The sequence below is a fragment of the Alosa pseudoharengus genome, unplaced genomic scaffold (assembly GCF_046254945.1).
Source record: "Alosa pseudoharengus isolate Yale_2024_CS ecotype anadromous, Long Island Sound unplaced genomic scaffold, YU_APseudo_1.1 YU_APseudo_1.1_scf_16, whole genome shotgun sequence".
Classification (NCBI taxonomy): domain Eukaryota; kingdom Metazoa; phylum Chordata; class Actinopteri; order Clupeiformes; family Clupeidae; genus Alosa; species Alosa pseudoharengus.
Genome location: NW_027468630.1, coordinates 15,457,516 through 15,481,855, shown reverse-complemented (window position 1 = coordinate 15,481,855; position 24,340 = coordinate 15,457,516). Strand labels below are relative to the sequence as shown.

Genomic DNA, 24,340 nt, shown 5'->3' with positions numbered 1-24,340 from the left:
ACCAAATCTGCCCAATGTAGCTTTAACCCCATACCAAATCTGCAAAACCAAACACTAATTCTCAGCCTCAACACAGTTTTCAGTTTCATAAAACATTTTGCAAAACACCACACACAAACTCTCACTACTTTACTGAACACTATCCAAACAAATGGGGGCAGCCGTGGCCTACTGGTTAGAGCTTCGGACTTGTAACCGGAGGGAATGCCGCTTCGAACCCCGACCAGTAGGTACGGCTGAAGTGCCCTTGAACAAGGCACCTAACCCCTCACTGCTCTCCGAGCGCCGCTGTTGTTGCAGGCAGCTCACTGCGCCGGGATTAGTGTGTGCTTCACCTCACTGTGTGCTGAGTGTGTTTCATTAATTCACGGATTGGGATAAATGCAGAGACCAAATTTCCCTCATGGGATCAAAAAAGTACTTATACTTATAATTATACCTAAATACCTTAGTATACCCAACTGTACCCCCTACCAACACACACAATTTTCTTTGTGAATGACTACTGTATCATAAATAAATAAAATACTTCCTTAAAATAATAAAATCTTCCTTAAAATACAGGATCATAAGTATTGGCACCCCTATGTTAAATTCCCAAAGAGGCAGACAGATTTTTATATTTAAAGGCCTTTTTCACCTGCCTACTCTAGCAACAAAAACAATCACCTATAGCCATCAATCCAAGGAGTAAGGACTCTCATATTTGGCAATAACCTTCTTATGCAACAGAATAAAATCACCTTTTCCAATCTGTGGATCTTCCAATCATCATGTCATGATGAAGGGTATGTGACTGGACTTGCCTTGCCTCGCTTAACAAATATGAATGGAAAATATATGGGCCTATGAGAATAAAGACCCGGCTGAAATATCCTATAACAACATTTGTGACATTTATCATAATCAGTAACCATAAGTTGTGACCTTGGCATTTTGGTTTGACCTTTGGTGGGCCTTAACCCCAAAAAGGTTGCTTTTCAGTGTGTGTGATGTTTGTACATCTCTCCCTCTCCCTCTATGTGAGTGTGTGTGTGTGTGTGTATGTGTTATGTGTGTGTATGTGTTGTATGTGTGTTACACACACATAACTGAAAAATACACACACACACATGCACATACACAGACACACACTCACACCCACAATCGCACACACACACACACACACACACATGAACACCCACACACACACTGATATTTATTTGTTTTTCTGAAGCACATTCCAGACTGTACGTCTCCCTCAGGACTTGCTCTTTCTCTTCCTCCCTGGAGGGACACACTAACTCACACACACATACACTCTCTCTCTCTCTCACACACACACACACTCTCTCTCTCACACACACACACACACACACTCTCTCTCTCTCTCTCTCACACACACACACTCACACATACACACACACACACACTCACTAACTCACACTCACACACATTTAATAAAGTTCAATATATTTTGTACCCATTTAATGGCTATGGTGATAATGTCCTAACGTTTTTATTTTAATGTTTCATTATTTGTACATTAAAAAAGGTATTCAATTAATATTAAGTCTTTACGATTCCTGACAACCTTGTATTCAATTCCAAACTTCCTGTAGACTGTACACTGCATATTAAAAATGTTGTACATTAAATGTGTAACATTGTGTTTAGTACATTAATGGGCATTATTAAACATTATTGAACATGTTTCGTCTATTGGAAAAGTCCATTCTCAGGAGAGGAGGTTAAATATATCTTTCTCACACTCACACACACACACTCACAAACACACACGCACACACACACTGGTTTGTTGACGTGTCTAGTCCTCTCCTCCAGACCACACAGCCCTCTACTGACTCTATGGAGTAACTACAACTTCTGTCTCATTTTCTACCGGCTACCTATGTGTGTGTGTGTGTGTGTGTGCGCGTAAGTGTGTGGGTAAGAGTGTGTGTGTGTGTGTGCGTAAGTATGTGTGTGTGTGTGTGTGTGTGCGTAAGTATGTGTGTGTGTGTGTGTGTGCGTAAGTATGTATGTGTATGTATGTGTGTGTGTGTGTGTGTGCGTAAGTATGTGTGTGTGTGTGTGTGTGTGTGCGTAAGTATGTGTGTGTGTGTGTGTGTGTGTGTCACAGGGCAGCTGGAGAGCCTGGGGTATGAGCGCAGCAGCTGCAGAACTCTTTATTAGTCGGAACATCTCCCTTCTGGAGCTCCTCCCTCTGGAGTGTCACACGGCGCTGCTCTTGCGCTTCGATGCTCGCTCCTTCATCTCCTCCTCCTGCATGTAGATACAGGCCATGGTGAACATCTTGAACTCCTTGTAGTTCAGGAGCTACAGAGAGAGGGAGGGAAGAGAGGAGAGAAAGAGAGAGGGGGGAGAGAGGAGAGAGAGAGAGAGAGGTACGGTGACAACAATTCCAACACTGAGTGGGTACTTGAACTGGTTCCACTCCGGATTCTTTGAACCACCAACCAGCAACTAGCAAATCAACGAGTTTGGAGCAGATCCATCAGATCCACTGTTAGAAGAGAAGAGTACGTGTGATTAGGTGTGTTAGGTTGTTAGAAGAGAAGAGTAAGGCCATGTCTACATGAAACCAACGGGTGTATTTTTTCCTTACCGTTTTCACACCTTTATCGTAACACCCTTAATTATCACCACTTTTGTTCAGAAATCAAAAAAACAACAATGTTTTTTAACACTTCAAAATAACATTTGCTAAATGAACCTTACATTTTTCAGTAGCCATAGGTGTGTAGATTTGAACAAAATCTGGTTTGGTTCTTAACGGGAGCATTTACTGCCTGAAATATCCGATTTTGTTTACCACGCTCGGAGTTATAGTGCTGGCCTGATGGGTCGCCTATTTACGCCGTTTCAATGGCACATGAACGGTTAGACCGAGAATTCTCGTCATGAAATTAAAATTCCACTGGAGCTCCAAGCGGTTGTGTACACGCAGCCTTACAACACTGTTTACAGCTCTTCGAGTCACGTTAAAATGTCATTTTTGGTACATAGCTAATTTAAATACACCTATGGTGTGGGTGGTTGCGTTTCTTTAGGAGTCCGCCGTCTTGGTTTGTATAGAAATGGATATTAAGTGACGCATACACGCAAGACAGCGGATATACGGGACCGACGGTAATAGGGGGAGTTCCGATACAGTTTTTCTCGATTGCTTTGACCTGGTTAAAGAAACTGGGATCCACTTGGTCTTCATGGACAATGCACAGCAAGTCATCTCTCTCCTGTGGAAATAGAAGCATGTAAAGATGCTAGCTAGATATTTTCTGTTTGCAATTAAAAGTGAATTATGAACCTGGTATAAGTATAAGCATATATACTCTTTTGATCCCGTGAGGGAAATTTGGTCTCTGCATTTATCCCAATCCGTGAATTAGTGCCTTGCTCAAGGGCACTTCAGCCGTTCCTACTGGTCAGGGCTTGAACCGGCAACCCTCCGGTTACAAGTCCGAATCGCTAACCAGTAGGCCACGGCTGCCCTGAAGATCTATCTGCTAGCTATCTGAGTGGAAAGTGTTTCAATTGGCATAGCCTATCATGTGCTTCATGTAAATGCTTAGTTTAAGGGAAACGGATTATTGAAGACTTCAAGAATCACCAATTCCATTACACAAAGGCAAAGACCACTCTTCATATTCTATCAGTCCAAATCACAGTGCGTGCAGCCAATGTCAAAGTGTCCTCACATTTTATAAATGGTCAGTATAGTGTGAACCGGATAATTCCGCAATCTCCTTCCGTTGTTTTTGTTGTTCTCATGATTTCCTTTTAAAAGTTTCTTATATTAAAAAGGTGAAATCAATTACCAACAATGACAAGCCAGCTGGAAACTTCCACCCTCTCTCCCTCTCGTTCCCAATTAAAACGAGTAGCATACCTTCAAGTTAGATCTGCTGGATAATGGAGACTGAAAGGACCCAAAAAGTATCATCCTTATGTAAGATGCTGTTGCTGCATTTTGACATTTTAATCGTTCTCTAAGAAGAGTGAAAAGCAGTTTGCAGTAAAGCTTCTCTGGCTAAATTGTGGTGCCCCTTCTGTCCCTTGGTGCACCCTTTCTGCTTACCCCCACAACACACAAAAAATTGGTCCGAGTTTCTCCAATCTTGTGTGCGCGATATATACACCCTGAGCGCTCGCACTGGGCATAGTGAATGTAGTCTTTCAGCTTCGCCCGACTCAAAAGGTGGAGGGGAGAATGCCGTTAGGACAAGTCGTTGTCTACTAGTTGTAGATAGGACTTTGGGGATGAAACCTGGTTTGGGAAGTAGAGTAACCATCATATCATTGTCCGCGAATTTAATGCATGACAGATTAATTGACATGGCGTGCACCTCACCTACTCGCTTCGCTGAGGCCAGTAGGAGGGCTGTTTTAATTGATAAAATGCGCATGTGGATGGATTGAATGGGTTCAAACAGAGATCCCATCAATGCCCTCAACACTAGCGTTAAATCCCATGTTGGTGCGCACGACTGAATCGCTGGGCGCACCCTTCTCACCCCTTTCATAAATCTGGCCACCAACGTGTGTTGGCCCACAGATCCTGTGTCTGGCGAAATGTGGCATGCTGAAATCGCTGCGACATATACTTTCAAGGTGGACGGGGATAGCCCTTTATCAAATAACCCTTGGAGGAATTCAAGTATCACTCTTATCTCGCAGTGCGTAGGGGGCTCCCCTCTCACTGCGCACCAGCGTTCGAATACAGGCCATTTAGAACTATACAGAGAACGAGTCGATATTGCTCTCGAACTCTGAATAGTTGCGATTACTGCATTAGACAACCCTGAGTTTAGTAAATACTGCCTTTCAGGGGCCAGACATACAGTTTCCATCGCTTGGAGGACGGATGTAGGATTGACTCCTTCGCTTGTGACAGAAGGTCTTTGCAAATCGGAATCTCCCATGGGGATCCGTCCAATAGCGTTATCAGGTTGGCAAACCACACCTGACTCTCCCAGCGGGGGGCTACTAGTAGCAAGCAAGCCCTCTCCGCTCTCACCTTGTCCAGCACTGCTGGGATTAGTCGAATCGGGGGAAAAGTGTACAATATCATGTCCGGCCATTAATTGGCCAGTGCATCCACGCCTAATGGTGCCTCTCTGTCCCGTATTGAGAACCAAAGGGTACAGTGAGCCGTGTCTCTGGAGGCAAAGAGATCGACCTGCACCTGCCCGAATCTCTGCCAAATCATTTGTACTACTCGAGGGTGTAGTCGCTATTCTCCTGGGACTGGACCCCCCCTCGATAATATATCTGCCCCGTAATTCAATTTTCCGGGGAGATAGACCGCTCTGAGCGAGATTGAGTGTGTTTGCGCCCACAGTAATATGTCTCTCGCTACCTTCATCATTGAGGTTGAACGTAAGCCCGCACGTTTCTGGCTGTTCGTCCATATGCCTCTTACCGAATGTCCTTGACATATCGCGCCCCACCCCAGTTTGGAAGCGTCCGTAGTCAGGACTATTCGTTTCAAAACGCGGCCTATGCCCACACCTCCTCTCTCCATGGTTTCATGGCGAGAGTGAGGTCTTGAGAGACTGTCAGATATTTGCATCTGTCCCTGACGGGGTGTAATTTGTGCGAATTGAACCAGCATTGGACTGGACGCATGTGCTGTCAGTAAACTGAGCAGTCTTTGGAAATGGTGCGCGGGTAGACAGCGCCCCCTCGTGACTAAACTTAGACACCGTTTCAATGTGTCTATGCGCGTCTCCGATAGTCGGGCTGTCATAGTGACTGAATTCAGTATCATACCCAGGTAAAGCGTCGTCTGGCTGGGAATTAGAACACTTTTCTCCACATTGATCCTCCATCCCAAATTCTGGAGATGGGTGATCATTTGTGATGTGTGCCGTTTCGATTGTATTCTAGAATCTGACAGAATCAACCAATCGTCTAAAAAGTTTAGGATCCTCATCCCCATTTTCCGGAGTGGGGATAACGTTACTTCTACGCATTTCGTAAAATTTCGGGGGGCTAGTGAAATTCCAAATGGAAGTACTAGATACTCGTAGGACTTCTTTTTGAATGCAAAGCGCAGGAAACGTCTGTGTCTGGGTATGATTGACAGGTGGAAGTATACGTCTGTCAGATCTAGTTTCGTGAACCAATCCCCCTGTCTCACTTCCTCCATGATCTGTCTGTTACCATGCGAAACTTGAATGTTCGTAAGGTTTTGTTTAGTCTCCTCAAATCTAATATTGGTCTGAAACCTCCGTCTTTCTTGGGAGCAAGAAAATAGCGACTGTAATGGCCTTCGTTCGCCTACTCCGAGGGAACTGCCCTTATAGCGTTTTTCGCTAGTAATGATTCTATCTCTTGACTTAGGATGCGTGCCTTTTGGGCAGACAGGCCTATAGCTGAGTCTATGATTTTTTTTAATTTGGGGGGTGCGAATTGCAGAGCGTACCCGTTCTCCACTATCTTTAAGACCCAGGGAGCGTCTTTCGCTACCGTTCGCCAATAATCTAGATGTGGAAAGAGAGGAGACACATTTTCGTTCAGATTCTTTAATGGGGTCTGACAGGCTATCAAACTCTGTACTGGTGTGTAGGGAGTAGTGAAGTGCTGTGACAGTGTTGGGGCTGATGGCTTGAGAGTGCTTGGAACTGAGGGCCGTGTCGTGCCAGTGGAAGAACACCGGAGGCCTCTGGTTTGTGTGAGAGGAGGGGTGGGTCGGGAGAGCCACGCCGTGCTCGAGGCAGAGCGTCGGATGTTCCCGGTTCGTGTAGGAGAGGGGAGAGAGGGCGCTCAGTCGATCCCCGTGGCTTCTTTGCACAGAGGGATGACGGTAATGTTGGCTGATCCCCCTTCCTCTTGCTGCAGATCGGCGAGTCAGGGTCGCGCCAGGCGTTGCCGCCCGCGGTCTGGGCGAGGAGGCATTCTCGTCCCGGTCCTGAATTCGTTCCGTGCCCATCCTCTGCCTACGGTGAGTTTGGGTGGGTTGCCTCGCGGGGGTGGCCCAACCGCCTGTCTCTCACCATCGCGGGGGATGTATGCAAGTACCCCTGGCTCAATGTGGGGCGGAGCGCAACGTTGAGCTCAGCCCAACATCAGCTCGTCATTCCCCGTCCTCTCTGTGTCCGTCTATTTACCCGGACTCGGAGTTCAATTTTTCTCAAGGAACAATGCTTCGCTCTATAAAAGCGTATCCTCCTTGGACTACTGCCTATGTTAATCATGTCCCTTCCCCCCTAGCCTTCTAGAATCTGTACACCATCGGCGTTTCTTGGGTAATCTAAGTAGGCTACGCTATAAAGATCATTCCAGTCTGCATAAACATAGGCCTATGGCAATAACATCAATGCATTTTATCTCTAGCCTATTGGTATTTTCTTTAATAGTTTAGTAGCCTGTGCGAGTCCCAAAGGGAACATGCAACAATAATATAATATAATAACATAATATTGGCCTCTATATAGCCTAGCCTATTGTTTATGTGCATGTTTATAATTAACAGCGGCATGTAGCGGCCTGTTACAACCTTGACGCAGCCATAAAAAAGTGCGGTACAGTTGTAACAGTATAGCGTCATGAATGTAATAGCTCTTAAATCTTGAATCCTGCTGGCTTAAACAAAGAGCTTCTGTTTTCATATAAAATCAAAAAAAGACCAAATGTATGACTGTTAAAGCTAATTTATTGCATTAGCCATTGCAGACCATATGTCACAGTGTTATGATAGCTCACCTTTATGCTTATTTTTGTCCACTTGATAAAACCAGTAAATATAGTTGATAAACTGCTTATTTCTTACATGTCTGAAGCATTTGGTCCAACAGTGATATTTCAAGTTGCTCTGTTAACTTTAATTGGGTGTGATCGCGGCACAAAAATCAAAATCCATAACTCTCAATCAGAAGTGTAGTTAATTTTGCCATAGAGACTGGTTACAACTGACCCGCACAGGTCATGTTTTTATTTTCATTTAATTGCATTTGCTATGACTATATAAATGGCACTCATGTTAACTTGAAACAGAGGGACTGAAGATATGAATGACATGTGATTGAAGTCCACACGCTCAAATTTCACGAAGCAAACTTAAACAAACAGTTGCGGTTTAAAAAAAAAATCGCGATGCTTGAATTTTGGACCTTTTTATCTGGTCGTATTAAGTAGACCATTCATGTTTGGATGGCTGTAAGAATTACATGCTATGATCTTTCTGTAGCTACACCATATCTTGAGAATAAAACATTGATACATTTGTACCGCTGTTACAATTGTAGGCTACCAGTTCTCCCCTACGCATTATAGGCTACCCTACCCAGTAGGCCCTACTGTTAGCCTAACAAGCGTCAACACCTCCGTGTTTTTTTCTCTTGTAGTTGAGAAAAATATTTTTATAGATTTAAGCATTCTTCTTAGAGATTATGTTGAGAAATATAACTTGGACAGTAGGAAACAAGGTAGGCCCTACGGACATTGTCAGCGTGAGAAGACGTGCTGAAGGTGGGCTGAGCTCAACGTTGCGCTCCGCCCCACGCCCAGCCCCGATCTGCAAGCTGCAGCCAGGGGCTTCTCGATGTATGGTGTCGAGCTCTGTGAATGCGCAGAGTGTGAGCGGGGAGCTGGAGGTTCGCTGTATTTGGCTCTCGGGCGGAACGGGGAATGCTGGCGCCGGGTTAGCACATGTTGGTATGCGGCCGACTGCTTCTGTGTGGCTTCGTGCTTCTCCGTCAAAACGGAGATGGCCTCTCCGAAAAGTCCTTTGGTGGACAAGGGAGCATCGAGGAGAAAAGATTTGTCGCGGTCGTGAATCTGTGTCAGATTAAGCCACAAATGTCGTTTGAGCACGACCAGGTTCGACATAGTCAGTCGCTCGCCGTAGCTCATCTAACGTGTCTTCTCTCTCCTCCAGGTTCCTCTCCGCCAGTTGCTTTAATATCTCCGCCTGGTAAGCCTGCAGCACTGCCATTGTGTTAAGTGCAGCCCCCGCCTGCCCCACGGTGACGAATGCTTTCTCCGGTGTACTGGATTTTCCAGGATCGGATGAGTTCCTGGTGAACTTCAGGGAAAAAGGGGGCTTTGGTCTCCTCCTCCACCTTCTTCTTCGCCAGGAACCGGTCGTCGATGCGGGAGGGGGCGGGAGGTGCAGTCTCCGGTCACTCCAACTCCAGTAACTCGGCAGCCCGCTGAAGCACCTCGTAAAGCTCCGCTTTAGGATTGCCTTTTCTTGGGCTAGGTCGGGGTTGAGAGGTCTCACTCACTCCTCCCTCTGACCCGGTGTCCGGGTCGAGTGGAGGGTCCACCTCGTCGTGATCGAATACAAACGCGCCACACAGGTTTTCGTCTGGATCCTCTCGTCCATCGAGGAAGGACACTGGTGGCGGGCTTCCCTTTTTTGATTTCTTTGCCGTAGGGGACTTCGCGCCAGCCGCCCGCGAGGGGGGAGCATGGTCGCGGTCCTCCTCCGAGGCATTGTCCTCGTCTTCAGAGCCGTCCTGAGGAGAGCTTCTGGGACGGAAAAGTGCCTTCCGTTCTCTCAGGACTTTCCCTGTGAGAGTATCACAGTGCGGGCAGTCTGCCTCTGTTGAGAGTGCCCGAACCGCGTGGTCGAGTCCAAGACACTCCACACATGTGGCGTGAGGGTCCGTCGGTTGAATCACGGTGCCACAAGAGCACCGCTTCTCCGAGGTACTCGGCCTCTTCTTCTTCCCTGGCATAGCCGTCGAAGAATAAAATTATAATCCAATAAATCCAAATTAATCCAAAAGTCGGCTAATCGTGATTAGCAAGCTAGCTATCAAGTTTCCACAGCTTCTGAGTGTTCAGTCGCGCTGAAGGGAAAAAAGAGGACGCACACAGCACGTAACGGGAGTGTATAGGCAGGGGGCGGTCCTAAGCATTACGTGCTTTGAGCCTATTGGCGTTATACAGCTTCAGCAGTCGCCCTGATAGGGCTCTTTCTCATAGCGTCATTGACGCAGCGTCTCGTTCCCTCATTCGGGGAACCGTGGTTACTATTTGTAACCTAGACGTTTTCAGGTATCACGAATCCCACCCCAGTTCCTCCCACCTGGTGTCGACGTTGCCAATTAAGCAATAAGCCCCGAGAGGTCGTAGGTTACACTGATTCTACAACAGCTAAGGGGCTTTGTTAGGCATGACGCGCTAGCAGAGTGCCTAAAACCCCCCTTAGCTGTTGTAGAATCAGTGTAACCTACGGACTCGAGTGGCTTATTGCTTTTCTAAAACTGTTACCATAAATACCTGGCAAAGTTTCATAAAGTAAAAGCACAGCTACTAGAAATTTAATGATTTATTCATAAAAAAATCATTCTTCTGCCAAGAAATATATTCCTCTATCTGAATGGTTGCTAAGTAAATTCGAGACGCAGCTACTTTAACTTTTGTATCAAGTTATGGTAGCGTAGTGATATAAAACGAAATGCGGTCAAGGTGTATGTTTATGCTGCATTTTACAACGGCATCGAACGTGATTCAGCCAATCACAATCAAGGACCGGAACTATCAGTTTTAGAATGACTAGCCTACATCAGGAACAGTGGAACCCTGACTTTTCCCTCCCCCTTTGGACGGGACACCCTCCATGGTCACCCAGAACTTCAGATGCAGAGGTAGACATTGCTGCGTCCTGACACTTATGAGTAGGCCTACGTGTTCTACTCATGTCTCACAGGTAGAGAAGAGCTGTTCTGGGAGGCTTTGGATACCTACTGTACATGAGCATTACCAATGGACTTGAGCCGTAGTAGCCTACAGGCCAATGTAAGCTATTTTCTGTCGAAATTAAAGAAGCCCTATGCAGGTCTGGTTATTCCTTCGCTGTTTCTGGGTTTTCGACTGATTTGGGCTCGCATTTTTCACGACATAGCTCCCCCTGCAGCTTCGGTAGCAAGTGACTGCTACGCTAAACCCCCACTAGCTAGCAAGCTAGCCATCAAGAAACCAAGCTAAACACATACAGTACAGGGCTCACAATAAAACGGTCAAGCAAACACATTGTTCAAGAGACTATCAAACCACATTACAAAAACGAAGTTCACCCAAGGGTAGGCTACTTACAATTTCAACAGCAACAAAGCCAAGTCGGCGTCCGTTTTGCAGTCTTCTTAGAAACTACAATCTGACTACATTTTCGAGGCGCAATTGGATACTTTCGCTGAGTTACATCCGGATTTGCATATTCGGTTTTTCTGCGGAGAAGTGATAGAGGGAGACGAAGCACCCACCAAACAACCCAGAAAGTGTTGTAGAACCATCAGAACGACTCTCAACCTGCATAATTAAGGTCATTTTTGCTAAAATTGTTGCATAAGGCTTCTTTAATAAATGGATAAACTGATAAATTACTCACTGTTCGTGAGTGTCTTCGTTTAATGAAACCTATCTAGCGTAAAGTGTTAAATAAGCAAAAATGCCCCATGTCAAACAGTGTCAAATAGGCCTGTATAGCCCAGACTTATGTTTAACGTCCCATCTCCCAAAAATCGGTGAAGTTGTATTTATTAATCTCTAGTAATTAGTCAAAATCACAAACAACTTCAGGCGGCACTCTTGTCCATCATCTAGCCTGGCCCAGCTAGATGGTGTTCTCCCCCCGGTGCTCGTGGTTCAGTCCAACCACAAGCGCAAAAAAGGAAAATTAGAAAATTGATGCATCATTTCAATTTTTAACTTCTAAACAGAAATCCGTAACTGTGCTCAATTGAAAATCAAAATAAGCATCAATAACCCATTTACTGTGCCGTCCTAAAGAATGGATAACGGATTTTTAAGCCTATTTCTATATTTTTTCATGTGAATTTTGCAAATAGAACAGAGCACTGCAAAGCGTTACACGGACCTATTTTGGCCACAGTGCTTTTGTTTAGACACGGGTGTTAACTGTTTTGAAAATGTGATGTCAGAGTTGACAAAAGCATCAAAGCGATCGAGAAAAACTGTAGCGATACCGGTAAAGAAAAAACTTGCGCGCACACACAGAGGTGAAAGCGGCTAAAAGTGCTGTAGTGCATATGCCCAGTGTTGGGAGGGTTACTTTCAAAACGTATTCCGTTACAGAATACAGAATACATGCCCAAAAATGTAATCTGTAACGTATTCCGTTACGTTACTCAATCTGAGTAACGTATTCTGAATACTTAGATTACTTTCGCATTGAATTGCATTTTATAAGTGTAGGAATGCGGCCATCAAATCCTGCTTAGGTCTACTAAACAGGCCTATTCTGGTGTGTTCTTCTGTTCCAAATGGCTAAAGTGTTAGACCCACATAGGAGAATGTAAAGGCAACTAAGCTACCTGATACAACTTTAAAATGGCAAGGTGACCACTAAAACTACAGCAGGCGACTAGGCTAATTAAAACAAACAAAATAAATAGGCTACTTTAAGGGCGTAGCCAGAAATTATAATTAAGGTGTGCCTGTGAGATTTTTCGGTGGCATCAACCCAGTACAAGTGAGGGGCGCATATGATAGGTGGAACGCAAATGTACGGTGGCCCTGAGGTGCAAACCACAACCGCAAATCGAAAACCACAAACACAAATCGAAAACCACAAACACAAATCGAAAACCACAACGACAAATCAAAAACCACAACGACAAAGTAAAAACCACAACGGCAAATTAAAAAACACAACGGCAAATAAAAAAAACACAACGGCAAATCACAAACCACAATGACATTAACAAAATCACAACGACATTAACAAAACCGGAAGTAGGTGGCGGTAAAGCACCTAAAAGCTGTTTGCCAACCGCGAAAGAAAAAAGAAGAAGAAGAAAACAGGAAGTAGTCGATGGCCGCGACTTTTAAAATGTGTTTTTGGCATAGACAGTAAAAGATAGGTTTTTGGACTACCAGCTTGGAGGAGCTACTCACATCTCTTGTACAAATTATACAGATGTAAGTTCATAATGTTTGATAATAAAGAGGTTGAAGATTTATCCGACGTCTGATTTTGTTTATTTGTCAGTATGTTATGTCAGTAACGTTAGGCTAGCGTGTATGCTTACTTGTTTACTATTAGCCGCTATTGTAGCTAGTAGCTCTAACGCAGGGATGTCAAACTCAGGCCCGCGGGCTGCTTATTTGTGGCCCGCGAGGTCATTATTCAATCTGTATTAGAAGTGGCCCGCTGCATAGTTTATACAGCGCATCCATATCTGAGCTGGCCCGACAGTATTCTCTTCAGCGCATCCGCGTTAGAGCTGGCCCAGCACGCTATTCTATTCAGCGCATGAGCGCAGCCCATCAAGTTGCTACATACTGTACAGTGTATCATACACCGATAACACTTCATATCCCAAAATGCGTTGCATCGTTAATGCCGCCTTTTCTGTTCATAAACAAAACATGTATCCATGCAACCAGACAAACTGGCGAAGCGAAAGATTGATCGATCATCGGAGCTTTCAAGATAGGTGGGAAAACGATTATATGTTCATATTATTCAAGGACAAACCCGTTTGCTTGGTATGTGGATTCACCGTAGCTTTTTGATAGTTGTTAAATGTTTTATAGTTCACCTGCAAAAATAGGCCAATATATTTTTTCTATTCAGATATATTTCTATTAGGCTATATTCAGAAATGCCTGCATTCTATTTTTTCTTGTGTGTGTGTGGGCATTTCTCAGATTTCGGGCCTATTTGGGTAACTGAAATTTGGAAAAATAAAATTCTAAATTTTACTAATTGGTATGCATCAAGTTATCAGTCATTTTGATAGGAGTAACCTTGTGAGCTTGGTTGAGACCACAATATAAGGGAATTTATGATTTTTTGTCATTTTTCAGGTAAATGTCATTACCATCACATCATCTAATATGTACATTTTAAAGATGAAATGGTCAATCAATGATCAATCAATGATCAATTATGGTTTCACATGAAGTCTATTTTATCTTGAACTTATTAGAATTGTTGAATTTTACTTACAACATGAATTATAGTCGTTTAAGTATCTTATTTTTTGATTTTTTCACTCGACCCTGGCTTGGAATTTCATTTATTTGAAATAAATGCCATATATCATATCTGTTTTCATCCAGTGGCAATTTAGACTGTCCAACATTGTCAAAAATATCTAATTAATGTAATTTATTGTAATTTATACATAATCTATTGGCAAAAATATGCATGGTGATGGTGATGACATTGCAGTTCTGGTAATGACATTTGTTGCGGTGATGACAAATCACTGATCGTAATCTATTGCAATTAAATGTTTATAATTTAGAAACCCAAGTTGAACTGACTATGTGAAAAAAAAAACGTATTTCTTTTAAAAAGAGTACTTTAAATGTATCTGCAAAAATGTCATCACCAACACAGTCGTCATTACCACTACATTTCAAGCTATAATGTGCTGGTAATGACTGTGCTGGTGATGACATTTATACCGAAAAACTACCCTGAGAAGCAAAAATTATCACCATGCAAGTGTAGCTAGCTTTCTACATGTAATGTACATCATTTAAACTATTAAAATAATTTTAAAATTTCAGGAATATTCAAAAATACAGAAATACAATGCGTATGGTAATGACACATAATAAGTGTACATGCCCAAAACGAGGGATAAAGAGTAGATTTTCTTATGTTTCTGGACATCAAGGCATCAATCTTTCTGCTTGACACCCATGTATTCCACTGTGATATTAGGTGACCATGGTTACCAAATATTTTTTTGATGAAAAAACAGTAGCAAAGTGCTTTTATGTAGAGTGTGCTGGTAATGACGGCTAAACCATGGGACAGGTATACATTAAGCAAAATAAAGCAGGAAATGCATATATATGCATAATGTGTGCATGCAGTTCATTAGTTCAGATAACATTTAATTCATATGCATGATTTTTTTAATTAATTTTTGATAAATAATGTTTGAGATATGGCACAATATGTGAAAACTCTGGTTGCGGACAACACCAAAACACTGATATTGTACCATAAAACACCAATAAAATGTGTCTAAATCATGAGTAGGAGCAACCATTAAAAAAGTCTAGGCTTGTTTTTCTTTATACTAATTAGTGATGCTAAACATTATTAGATTTAATGTGTTTTTAATAGAATTACACCCTGTGGACAGAAATAGGCCCCAATTCTGGGAAATACCCGTATACAGTTTTAATTCAATAAAAACATCGGTTATTCAATGTTGAGCTTGGCCCGCGACATACTCCCAGTTCTTAATTTTGGCCCCCTGTGAATTTGAGTTTGACACCCCTGCTCTAATGGGTGACTTACCAGCCTGTTTTAAGGAAAGCAGTGCGCTCTTTATGTCTTTCCCAAGATACATATACAACGTCATTCCCTGATAGTATGTCTGTGATTAGTGGGTAAACAAGTGGCATTCTATTCTAAAACAGGCTCTGATTTAGCCTAGTCTACTGTATGACTTCAACGAGGTGATCTTAAGGTTCTGCTTACAGTATCTCACTGCCACTGCAACGCCTTTGAATGCAATCCGCTGCCCTGTTTACAAATGCTACAGGGGTCTTAAACTGCCACCTTGTGGCGATAAGTTGTAATTCATTTCACGCAGCTGCATGAATCACGGAAAGCGCGAATGAAGTGGCCACTTCTAAATGTGACCCACTGTATGTGGTAACAGTCAATACATTTTTTCAAATGTGCTTCATAAACATACAATACTGCACTACAAAAACGCAAACATCTGAATTATACTTCCCCCTTCACCCAAATACAGTAATGAAGGTGAAAGGAAGTTATTAAGCCTTAATGGTGCTTCCTAAAGGGGGTATTGTCAAACCTGCTACTACACTAAAAATACAACATGAAGAAAGGACATGCATGCCAGCTTCCGCTCATTCCAGTATTAAAGTAAATCTGGTCTTAAATGAAAATGTATTAGCTGTGTTATTTCTTTTTTGTGGGATGTCCAATTTATATGTAGAAATGCACATTTGCAAAGGTGACTTAGTATGTTGTCGTAAAAAGTGGCTCTCCTTTTGATTTTGCACTGCCAATGTGGCTCTTGTGAAAAAAATAGTGAGGATCACTGACCTAGCCTATCACTTATTTTAAAACACAAGACAGACATCCAACTCAACTTCAGTGTGTGTGTTTAGATTAATTAATTACAGAAATAATAATGTGTTAAAAAATGTAATGCCGATTAATCACATTTTCATATTGACATTTGACCCAGTGCAGTCTGGCTATCGTGACTGAATAAGACAGACGAGAAAGCACTTTGAATGAATGACCGACTAACTAACTAACCGAAAAACTCCCTTAATAAATTCACTACATTTATTGCACACTTGACACATAATGTCTTCAAAAGTATGTTGAAGGTGGTTACATTTATTTCCATTCCAAGAACTTCACACACTACATTTCCGTTTGCACTTGTAGGCTATGCTTTCTTTGTCTCTATCCATTTCTTATCCTGGACTGCCAACTGGATAGAAAAGGCAACAACCTAGTAATGATGTGAATAAAAATCTACAAAATGTTTGAATAGCAAAAAAGGATAAATCAATGTCAATTACAGTGGTAAACTATTCCACCACTATCTGTAGATTATTTCCATTTAATAGATGCCACTTACCTTTGGCAATTTGGGGTCGTCACTGCGGTCTCCACTTCTAGGTTACCAATTTACCTCAGACTGACAATTTGACAGTACAAGTTACCTAAAGTTATCGTGAATCGCTGATGACATCATTAAAAGAACCCATCATATCATTTACAACAGTGTTTTTTTAACCACTGTGCCGGGGCACACTAGTGTGCCGTGAGAGATCATCAGGTGTGCCGCAGAAAATTACCCAAATGTCACTGGTCCAGAAAAGCAACTGTTGCATCAAAGAATTTATAACCACATGCTCTCATTGATTGTGTGATTGCACTATTTGTGGTAAGCAGGCATTGTACAATGGGGGCCCCATATCCAGTATTCACAGAATCATCACATATCCAGTTCATCAATTAAATTAGATATAGTCACCTATAAATGAAACAGAGGGCGCTTGTTTTATTGAGCAGGTCAGTCTTGCATAGAAGCCATAATAAAGCCATATCTGTGTATTATTTGAAATTTTAGGCTATGGTATGTTTATTTTTTCTTCACACAGGATGTTAGTGTGCCGTGGGACATTTTAAGTGTCAAAAGTGTGCCGTGGCACAAAAAAGGTTGAGAAACACTGATTTACAAGATTCGATTGTTCCTGGTATCAATCTTGACAGCAATCTGCTTGACTAGTAGTAGTAGGCTAGGCCTATCCATACCGGCATTTAGAATAGAATGCCACTTGTTTACCCACTAATCACAGACATACTATCAGGGAATGACGTTTTATATGTATCTGGGGGAAAGACATTAAGGCTAGGGGGGAAAAAACATAAAGAGCGCACTGCTTTCCTTAAAACTGGCTGGTAAAAGTCACCCATTAGAGCTAGCAGCTACTAGCTACAATAGCGGCTAATAGTAAACAAGTAAGCCTACACCAGGGGTGGGCAACTAATTTTCCCAAGGGGCCACATGACAAACTGGGACTGTTGAGGAGGGCCGTACTCAAAATACCGAACTCAAGTCTGAACTCAATTCTGTTCAATTCTATTCTGTTCTTGTATAACATTAAGTAAATCATATGGTTTTGTTTACTAGTCGTAAGAACAGATGAAAATGTGAGGGAGACAAAGGAAAAACAGCAATATTTAATCTATGTCCAGTATTTAATCCTCATTCTCGAAAATGATTTTTTGACATTGACATTTTTTTCAGTTTTCAAAGACTGATATAAAAAAGTACTACAATATCTATATAATTAGGCTAGGTCATGAAAATGTGAAGGAGTCAGTACAACCGATAGGCCTGTGCCACCATTGCATCAACACTCAGCAATATTTCATCATTAAATCATTACCATCATTAAATTAACTCTATGCAGAATTAGACTACGAAAATGTGGAGCAGACAATAGTAGGCTGTCATTAGTTAATCAACATGCACAAAGAAAACTATTTTAAAAATGTAGGCTATGTTTTTTGCTTTAACTTAATGCACATAACTGTGATTGGTGAACTCGCTCTGTGTGTTGAGCCGGCTGCTTCAAGCAACCTGTGGGTAGTAGCATCATAGTTTGCACAAACTCAGACATATTTTGGTTACAATTACGGGGTTATCCGATTGTAAACTGTCTATCTGCCAGTAACGTTTTGAAATTAACACTTCGTATCGCCAACGAGCAGCAGTAGGAGTTCGTTCTAACAACCTTTGCGGTGGTGAGCGACGCAGACATAAGAGACACAAAACTTTGAAAGGTTTACGCCGACGTAAAGGCAACTGCATTGTGTCGACGCAGAAGCATAAATTCTATTCACCAGCACATCAGTGAGGGTGTTTACGTCGTATGCATCCACGCACAAATGTATGGGCGTACAAATAGCAGTCGCTTTAAAAAAATAAAAACAACGATATTGATTTGCATGCATTATCTCTATGCTCTAGGCTCTTGACTATTGTTCTTTCACGGATCTTACGCGGGCCGGTCAGGGAAAGCCCACGGGCCGGATGTGGCCCATGTATGGCCTACACGCTAGCCTAACGTTACTGACATAACATACTGACAAATAAACAAAATCAGACGTCGGATAAATCTTCAACCTCTTTATTATCAAACATTATGAACTTACATCTGTATAATTTGTACAAGAGATGTGAGTAGCTCCTCCAAGCTGGTAGTCCAAAAACCTATCTTTTACTGTCTATGCCAAAAACACATTTTAAAAGTCGCGGCCATCGACTACTTCCTGTTTTCTTCTTCTTTTTTCTTTCGCGGTTGGCAAACAGCTTTTAGGTGCTTTACCGCCACCTACTTCCGGTTTTGTTAATGTCGTTGTGATTTTGTTAATGTCATTGTGGTTTGTGATTTGCCGTTGTGTTTTTTAATTTGCCGTTGTGGTTTTTCTTTGTCGTTGTGGTTTTTGATTTGTCGTTGTGGTTTTCGATTTGTGTTTGTGGTTTTCGATTTGTGTTTGTGGTTTTCGATTTGCGGTTGTGGTTTTCGATTTGTGTTTGTGGTTTTCGATTTGCGGTTGTGGTTTGCACCTCAGGGCCACCGTACAAATGACTTGTAAATGTAAACACTATGGGCTAGGCAACTGTATATCAGTGCTCTCAAAATGAACGTGATCGCGTAATGACAATCAAAAAACGCACGTTTAAATATGCTAGGCCTACTCGCAAGAATAATTATTCAGAGGCTGCACCATATAATTCATTTTAAAACGTAAATGTAGATCTAATTAGAACAAAGAATAATCCATAAAGCTATTTTAAGTTAGAATAAAAAACTTAGAATGCAGTGCCTATTTTAGAGATTGGTTTTATTGTAGGTCTAAATCAACACGTGAACTAGGCTTTGCTTGTTTAGAAAACTGTGTAACCGATTGGCCGAAGTAGCCTGAGCTATTAATACTTGGGAAAATATCCTTTGAACAGACATCAGGAACCACGATCAGTGAGGAACAGGAGTTACCTCCACTTACTTTACTCCTAATTTGCTGTGCAAACAGTCACTTCAGGGTCTCCGGTGACGCGTCCATAATGCGCACTGGCTGCGTTTTTAGGCTAGTGCAAGACGGCGGGGCTTGGATTTAAACATGTAAACAATTTCATCATAGATTGCTTTCAGGAGCTTCTGGGAAATGGAGTTGCCTTAATTTATTTAGAGAGTGAACAAACTTATGAAACAGAGAAGTATCGTCATGTAATCCATTGATTTCAACAATGTAACTGTATTCTAAATTCCAACTATTTAACTTGTAACTGTATCGGAATACAGTTACTCATAATTTGTATTCTGAATACGTAACGCCGGTACATGTATTCCGTTACTCCCCAACACTGCATATGCCAGACCAGTCGATGGCGCCGTGACTGCCGTGCAGAGGCTTCACATTTAATTTGCGTAGGAAACAAAACATTGTTAAAGCAGTGTGTTAAAGCAGTCGCATGAAATCAGGAGACTACAGACAATTCAGTTTTCAATTCAACTGTTTAACTAATAAAGTTCATTCAAGGTATGTGACTGCTATGTGGAATGTGAAATGCTTTTACGTTTTGCATTACTGTAGGTCTGGTAAAGAGCACGCTACACTGGAGAAAACATTAACATGCGTTAGTCATAGGTTGTAATAAGCTAATGTTTAACTAATATGTGTGTGTGTGTGTGTGTGTGTGTGTGTTTACCTCATCTCCTGACACATCAAAGTCGTAGAAGATCTTGGTGAGGGCGCGGCCATTGAGGTTGAAGAGGAAGGCGGAGCTCTGGAACTCGGCTGGGCTGATGGTCCGCCCCCCATCCATGTCCAGCAGCTCAAACACCGGCCGGGAGTGACGGAAGATAAAATTCTTCTCCACATGGTGCTACACACACACACACACACACACACACACACACCCCTGGATGCTCAGTAAGATGGCAGTAGAACCGTTAAAAGTCTATCTGTGTATATATGTGTGGTGTGTGAGTGTGTGTGTGTGTGTGCATGAGAGTGTGTGTGTCTGTATGTTTTTGTCTGTTTTTGTCTGTGTCTCTGCGTGTGTCTGTCTGTCTCTTTGTGCACGTGTGTGTGTGTATGTGTGTATGTATGCACATGTTTGTATTTCCGCGGGTTTCCCGCAGTACGGGAGTAAATTTCACTGTTGGTAACGTGATTGGGACGGGACAGGAAATAATAAACGGGAGCTGGCGGGAAGCCAGAGATTAACTTTTAAAAAATTATGCTGCAATGCAGTGAGTGCGCCCAAAGACGTGAGACATTTTGTTTTAGAAAAGAGAACCAATTTCAACCCACAATACAATTGTTGATTGGTAGCCTATCAGAGCAAGACAAAGCATGCCCTGTTCACAATCAATCAGCTTCAGCCACTAGGCCCTAAGGCAAAATGGATGCAAAGAAACAGTTACAGGCGAAAGTGTCGGCAAAGGACAGCTCTATTCAATTGCACGAGCTGTCCGGGAAAGCGATTCTCGTTGAGTTTAATGTGTCATGCAATGTTGGGGCATGGCACCTCGACGATCGCATTCCTCAATATATTTATCGCATAACCCTGGCGGAACACAAAAAATAGTTTTGTTTACCCATATATGCTTCGCTGGTTTAACGTGATGAGAACGTTGCAAACTTAACTGATGGGATGAGATCTACAATTCTGGCTATGAAATTATTTAAGCTTAGCCTACAGCAAAGTCCTGTAAAATATGTAATTTTAAATTTAATAATAAAGAAAAGTTAGACAAGGCTTTCTGCCCTACCAAAATGTATGGTCACTGCACGCTACTGGGTAGCCTAACAGTCGGATAATTTTAGACATCAACATAGGGAGCGGGATGGAATTCGGGAGTCTTTCTCTCGGGATTTTGCGGGACAGAATTTTTTTGGGGGGGCTTTCCACGTGATCGGGATGGGACGGGAGTGAAAATTGATTCCCGTGTCACCCTCTAGCGTGCATCTGTGTGTGTGTGTGTGTCAAGGATGGAAATTAGCACCCACCACCAGCCAAATGCAGGTGAATTTGGTCAATTTAAGGCGAGACATGGCAGGTGAAAACATTGTTTTTTCATGCACTGGCCAATTTCGAGATTTTGGGCTAGTTTGCTACCTTAGCATGTATTCTTTCAGACTACTACAACAAAAAAGTCCGATTTACACATTTAGGTGTTTATTTCATTGTGTTTTACTCGGGCCTGTATATTTCTCTTAAATTCACCAAAAGTTAGCATTCTAACCTTGGCACAAATGTTAGCATTTTAACCTTGCCACTACCGCGACCGTGATCCGAAACATATCATGTGTAGTACCGTTGGAAAGCTCTGTTTTTCCTGCATGACGCTATTGTATCAGCAATAAATTTCGAAAGTTCAAAGGCAAGTCTAGGCTGAGAACCAGTGTTGTAATGTAATGTTGTAGAGCAGGGGTTCCCAAACTTTTCCACGACAAGGCCCCCAAAGTTCACATTCCTGAATTTGCATAAAGACATAAAAGCATAATACATAAAAGCATAATAGAAAGCATGTTTGGCGAGGTCTCTGGCCATGGTCCTGAAGGGCTTCGCGGAATCGTGCCGGAGTCGACTGCGCAGGCAGGAGTCGGGCAGGATTCCGCCATACACCCCCTTATTCTTTAACTATGGAAGACGGGAGGCGTAAGGGGAGGTGGTGGGTTGCGAGCGGAGTAACAACGATGCTGCAACTTCGGCAGGTAGACTGCGAATAAATAACCTGACTGATTGAAGAAGGAGGCGTGGCAAATTCCGTCACGCTCCTCCCGAACTTCCGTTTGTAAAACGCCATTTCACTAGTTCACATTCCTGAATTTGCATAAAGACATAAAAGCATAATACATAAAAGCATAATAGAAAGCATGTTTGGCGTGGTCTCTGGCCATGGTCCTGAAGGGCTTCGCGGAATCGTGCCGGAGTCGACTGCGCAGGCAGGAGTCGGGCAGGATTCCGCCATACACCCCAAAAATTGCATTTGAAGATGAAGGACCCTATGGCAAGAACCACGCTGAGCAAATTCAATGGGAGTGCGCGAGGTGCGCTTCCTCAGATCAGAGATTTGATCTGATATACGAGCGATAGGCGTCGAAGGACCACCGGCCGAGAGTTTTGAGGGCTTGATCGGACAGACCGTTATTTGCCGCAGTGGTGGCTGCACCAATCCTAAAGAATAAGTTGAGTAACGGTCTGCTGGGATTCCGACTTGCGTTAGAACAGCTTTGAGCTGCATTTGAAAACAGAAGCAAGTGACGGAGCGTCCGTCATCTGTATCAAATGGGGGGATCTAATGGGGATGCGATAGAGGAACGATTTGAATTAAGACAGCCAGGGGCGCCTGTCGTCTATGGCAGATGGAGGTCTAAGATGATGCAAATGCCAATCTATGAGTTGACATGCAAAACAGCAAACTTGTTTGGCAAGATCCCTAACCAGGGTGAAGGAGTGCTTAGCGGATTGGTCAGACCACCAACCGCGGTGGTGGCTGTACCAATCCTGAAGTAATGGGAAGCTTGAGAGCTAACTTAACAGGCATGCACTTGCACACATACTGTAACATGCACTTAACATGACATGCAGGGCAATGAGCTAGCAGTTGCAGAGCTCGGGGTCAGTGCAGGGGAGTACAGCTTGCAGTTGCAGAGCTCGGGGTCAGTGCAGTGGGAATAGAGGACTGATGTAGTTGCTGATGCTCATGGCATGTGATTCGAAGATTTGTGAGTGATTCATAAAGTTAACATTCCAAATTACGATCTAAAATTCTGCTGTTTGGCAAGATCCCTAGCCAGGGTCATGGAGTGCTTTGCAGGGATCTTGCAGGAGTGTACTGCGCTGGCAGGAATCAAGCAGGATCCATGTCATGTGATCACCCCAAAATATGCAACCCAATTGAAAAGACCCTGGCTAGGACCGTGTAGGCTATAGATAAGGTGATATGAAAGGTATCTAAGGCACCTAGAGTATTCTACTACTCGGGTAGACCGTTATTTGCCTGAATGAAACCTAAACGGTCTGTGCCAATACCAATATGCGTTGGTAGATATCCGAGTTGCCCTTAAAACCAATTAGGGTTACATGTGCAAAAAATGTCAAATATATGCTATAAGGGGATCTTAGACATTACATAGCATACACATGGTCTGAATATAAGGATAGTTACTGAAAGGTGATAAATGGGTGTTACAGGTTTTTACTTTGCTGTATTAAGTTTGTAGAGAACACTGAGCTACCTAGCAATATGGTAGCCAATCTAGAGAGTAAATATGAACCTGTAGCAAACACTTAATAGAGGCAGTTTGCATTCAAGAGCATGAGAAGAAATTTAGAGAATGAGAGCAAGCGGCTAGGCTGGAGTAGGTTAGGCATTGACACGTAGATTAGTACAAGTGAAGAGCCTGAAGAGCCATCTTGAAGCGAAAACTGATTAATGGATGTTAAGAAACCCATGCTTGGCAGAGTCTATGGCTCAGCCAAATTGCTCTGGGGGGATCGTGCAGGAGTCACTGTGCAGGCAGGAGTCAGCAGGATCCGTGTATACAGCCCAAAGATGAGGGCAACTAAGGCACCTTAAAAAATTAAGCAAAAGGGTTTGTAAAGAGCAAACATGAAGAGCGGAAAGAGAAGATTGACCTGGGTGTGATCTGGAAAACATTGTTAGAAGGATGCGGTGACCAGTGTTTCCCACAGAATTGAATTCCAATTGTGGTGGTTGGTTTGCAGAATGAACTTGAATGGAACAGTTTATCAAATTAGTACAGTGTGGTTATGATGCTAACCAGATTTAAGCACAATTTAATACAACCTGGAAA

The 24,340-nt window shown here is 42.8% G+C and overlaps 1 protein-coding gene across 1 annotated transcript in view; it reads right to left on the bottom strand.

Annotated features, from left to right (window-relative positions):
- Nucleotides 1-2,214: 2,214 nt before the first annotated feature.
- The window catches only part of LOC143126102 (EF-hand calcium-binding domain-containing protein 9-like), a 43,394-nt gene continuing 21,268 nt past the window's right edge, over nt 2,215-24,340 (bottom strand). The window contains exons 3-4 of the mRNA XM_076288019.1: nt 20,220-20,396; nt 2,215-2,319 (exon numbers count right to left, since the gene is read on the bottom strand). Of these exons, the coding sequence (XP_076144134.1) occupies nt 2,215-2,319; nt 20,220-20,396 (282 nt within the window). The remainder of the gene's footprint in view (nt 2,320-20,219; nt 20,397-24,340) is intronic.